The sequence below is a fragment of the Hippopotamus amphibius genome, chromosome 2 (genome assembly GCF_030028045.1).
Source record: "Hippopotamus amphibius kiboko isolate mHipAmp2 chromosome 2, mHipAmp2.hap2, whole genome shotgun sequence".
In the NCBI taxonomy this organism is placed as follows: Eukaryota; Metazoa; Chordata; class Mammalia; order Artiodactyla; family Hippopotamidae; genus Hippopotamus; species Hippopotamus amphibius.
Genome location: NC_080187.1, coordinates 111,829,644 through 111,834,081, shown reverse-complemented (window position 1 = coordinate 111,834,081; position 4,438 = coordinate 111,829,644). Strand labels below are relative to the sequence as shown.

The window sequence follows — 4,438 nt, the reverse complement described above, 5'->3', positions numbered from 1 at the left end:
GGTGGTATGGTTCAACAGCCTCTGGGGGCTGGGGAGAACCAAGGACCACCACCATCACAAGTGAAAAGGCTACTATGGCAACAACATGGCTGTCGAAAATCAGCTAGAGCTTGGGTTACACACCACTTGAAATCCAGCCCATACTTGCTTGCTTTCTTGTGAAGGACTTGAGACATGTGCAGGGACATCTTAAACATGTGTAGGTAACCCCTCTTTTAAAAAGGCAAAGAAGAACCTCTTCATTAACTCTATTCATTAGTTTCATATCAGTTCACCATTTAAACTAGAAAAGATGCGGCAAGCTATCTCAGCTAGCTGCTGATTGGGACACGGCACCAATACTACACATACAATTGAATGACCATATCTTCCTGGTTCTTCCACTGTGCAGGCTCAGTAGGCTTCTTTGGACTGAATAGGTGTGATCTTGTTCGAGAAAAGTGTGTAAACGTAGGGCCAGATCTTGTTAGTCTCTGTTCCCGAAAACTGGTGGAGCACTCCTCGGCTCTTGTATAATTCGATGACTGGTTTTGCCACATCCTTGTACTGTCTTAGTCTGGCAGCAACTGCTTCAGGTTTGTCGTCCTCCTGCTGGACCAATGGTTCACCAGTGACGTCATCAATCCCATGTACCTGAGGTGGGTTGAAGTCCAGGTTATATACCCTTCCACTAGGAGGGTGAATCCAACGTCGGCTGAGACGATCTTTGAGTGTTTCAAATGGAATGTTCAAAGTGATCACTAGATCCAGGTCACATAATTTGTCCAAGGCTTCAGCCTGAACTAATGTTCTAGGAAAACCATCCAGTAGCCAGTGCTGGTCGCGCCTGTTCTCCAGCTCCGACAGCATGAGGCGTGTGATCACGTGATCTGGGACCAAAAGACCTTTCTCTATGTACTGCTTTGCCATATCGCCAACTTCTCCTGGTCCAGAGCATCCCGTCTGTTAGTTGCTGAGTGGTTCTCTTGGTCATCAGATCAGCTGTCTCGGTCCATACCGCTGTTCCAAGTGACCCCGTGTTGGCCTTGATGTTCTCCCGCAAGAAGTGGCCGCTGGAGAGATGCTGGAAGCCAAAGTTCTCGGCGATCCTCTGGCACACGGTGCCCTTGCCCGAGCCGGGCGGCCCAAGGATGACCGCGCGCAGGAGTTTGGAAGCCATTGCCTTGGCGAGGAGGGGGAGGCCGAGCTGGCAACCCGGACAGCGGCCTCGGAGAAGCCCCGGGAACTTTGTTTCTTCTGCTCCAGCCTCTGCCACCCTGGGCTCGCTCTACAGCAAATTTTAACAGTCAGCCTTCCCATCAGAAAGAGTACAATGAGATCCTGAGGCTTATGAGATACCCTTTGCTATTTTATACTTATCTTAGAATTCTTCATACCACCCAGAGATAAGCCACAGTCTTATATTACAATCATTTTCACCTGCACTAGATTCATATCAGCTAGTGTTTTTCCATATTATTTATGCAGATGATATTCATTATGTTTTATTGTTTCATTATCATAAAATGCAATAAAATATGAACTTTCCTTCTGTAGCTACATTAAGACCTTATATACACAGCAATTAGATTTTGTTAGATTCAGTCATACAGCTAGTACATGATATATAAACTGACCTTTGTTTCTTGATTGGAAGAGAACTCTTGTTAGTCTCGATTCCTGTGCTACTTCATTTGGACCTTTTTAAATACTGGAAATTCAACACTGCCTGGTAGTAAATGTGCATAAAAGAAGGTGATTTGTGACACCCTCTTAACAACACTGGGGATCACTTTTAATTTCTGGTTTGATTTATCCTTTCACCAGCTGACAAAATTGAAGTTTGCCATGTTTTCCTGATATTTTTCTAAGGTATGACAAGTTTCAATGGAGAAATTTGTAATTATACAGTCTTGTATAATCACCAGCTGTTGGTTCAAGGAAATAGATTGAGACCATGGTACAAAATCAATTATTGTAGTAAAACTTCCTAGAAAAACTGGAAATAATGATAGAACTCACACTTGGTCACACGCCATTTGCATCCTTACATTTAAGAACTTATTCATTGTTAAACAACTCTGAGTTGTTATTTTTAATGATAAAATTAGTTTTTACTAATTTACACATGAGGAAAAAGTGGTGTAGGTCCAGCCTGGAAGGGGAAGAGATATGATTTGGACCCAGACTAGTGTCTTATCTCTTACAGATGTTGCAAGGGGTTTTCCTTAAGATGGCCATGAAATATATGCTGTGAGGACCACATTCATAATCAAAGTCATCTCAAGTTAGTAATGTATGCAACATAATACAGAGAATAGAAAATAAATCTCTCTTTTTTAAGAAGAATGGAAACATAATTTTTTGAATTCACATACATAGTTCATTTTAATGATATAGCTTTACACACTAAGTAAAGGAGTTGGGGAGATTAGCCACCTTTGTATCAGTAGCCTCCAGAGGATATAGAAAAGCTCCAACTAGGAAGGAGTAGTCAACAGTGGTCGATGTTGCTGAGAGTCAAGTAAAATGAGAATGGAGTGAGGTCCATTGTGCTTGGCCACATGGGTGTCATTGGCAACCTGGACAAGAGGGATTTTAGGTGAGTGGTGAGAGTAAAACCCTATTTGGAATAAGATGAGGAATGATTGAAAGGTAAAGAACTGGAGGCATTTTGAGCAGATATCTATACTGAGAACTTGGTATACAAGTGCGAGCAGAGAATTGGGGCTGTTGACAAGCTGAGAATTTCAGGAAATTATTTTAAGATGAGAAATACTAAAATCTGGATGCACTTTTAACTACAAGTGACCCTTGGGTAATAATGGGAATGCCAGTGTACATTTGGATTCCTCTCTTTTTGGTGTTACCTTGAAAAATGTGGTTCTAGTATGTATGTACCTGGGTAACATTTTGAGGGAATTTTTTTTTTCTATTTCCTCTTTCCTTACTCCTAAGTCAAGCACATAGCACACTCCATGACCATGTGGCAGGGGGAGACTAAAAGCAGAGACTTCATGAGCCAAATGTTTATCCACAATAAACCCCGGGTGTTTATCACCATTACTTGTGCAAAGATAGTATTACAGAAGCATTTCTCAAAAGAATGTCTTTAATTTCACCAATACTATGTTGAATAAAGGTGGTTATAATGATCATTCACGTCTTGTTCCTGATTTTAGAGAAAATGCTTTCAGTTTTTAACTGTTGACTATGATATTGCCTGTAGATCTGTCATATGTGACCTCTATTATATTGAGGTATGTTCTCTCTATATCTAGTTTGTTGAGAGTTATCATAAATGGATGTCGCATTTTGTTAAAAGCTTTTCCTGAATTTACTAAGGTGGGCATATAATTTTTATTCTTCAATTTGTTAATGTGGCATATAATATTGATTTGTGGATATTGAACCATGCTTTCATCCTTGGGATAAATCCCACTTGATTATGGTGTAAGATCCTTTTAATGTATTATTGAATTTGCTAATATTTTGTTTAGGATTTTTGCACCTATATTCATTAGTGATATTAGCCTGTAATTTTCTTTGCTCATGATGTCTTTATGTGGTTTTGGTGTTGGAGTGATGCTGGCCTTATAGAATGAGTTTTGAAGTGCTCCTTCTTCAGCTTTTTTGGAATACTTTGAGAAGGGTAGACGTTAACTCTTCTAGTAAGATTCACCTGTGGAGTCAACTAGCCGTGGAATTTGTTTGTTAGTAGTTTTTTTTTTTTTTTTTTTAAGTTACCAATTCAATTTCACTACTGCTAATTGATCTGTTCATATTTTGTATTTCTTTCCGATTCAGTCTTAGGAGATTGTATATTTCTAGAAGTTTATCCATTTATGTAGTCCATTTTATTGACATATAATTGTTTGTACTAATCTTTTAAGCCCTTTGTATTTCTTTGGTGTTGATTGTAATTTGTCCTCTTTATTTTATTTTATTTCCTTGGGTCCTCTCCCTTTTTTCCTGATGAGTCTGGCTAAAGACATCAATTTTGCTTATCTTTTCAAAGAACCATGTCTTAGTTTCATTGATCTTTTCAGGTTTCCTTTTTTGTTTTTTAGTCTTTATTTCATTTATTTCTGCTCTTATCTTTATTACTTCTTTTCTTCTACTAAGTTTATTGTTTTTCTTTATCTAGTTCCTCTAGGTGTAATGACTTTTATTCTTAATGTAAGGAGGAATAACAGATTTGACTTTAGTTTGAAATGTATCACTTGGACTGTTATGTTGAGACTACTTGTAGGCTTTTATCTGTCAGAATCCTGTTAGAAAAGAGATGGCACACATAACTTAGTAATTTGAGGAAAATTGAAATGTAAGTAATATGGGCAGGATAGAAGAAAAATCCAAGACATAGGGCAAGTATGAGTTCTAGCAACATGATGGTGGTGGTGCTGGTGGCAGACACTGTCACTCTTACACTGAAGAGATGAGGGCAGGAGAGCATCTC

At 39.0% G+C, this 4,438-nt stretch overlaps 1 protein-coding gene across 1 annotated transcript; it reads right to left on the bottom strand.

Moving 5' to 3' along the window:
* Nucleotides 1–277: 277 nt before the first annotated feature.
* Nucleotides 278–1,244, bottom strand: LOC130845823 (adenylate kinase 4, mitochondrial-like). The gene is made up of 2 exons (XM_057723601.1): nucleotides 1,017–1,244; nucleotides 278–922 (listed from the first exon to the last, which is right to left on the bottom strand). Exons 1-2 carry the CDS (start codon nucleotides 1,157–1,159, stop codon nucleotides 394–396), a joined length of 672 nt encoding a protein of 223 aa, XP_057579584.1. The 5' UTR covers nucleotides 1,160–1,244; the 3' UTR covers nucleotides 278–393.
* Nucleotides 1,245–4,438: the final 3,194 nt, after the last annotated feature.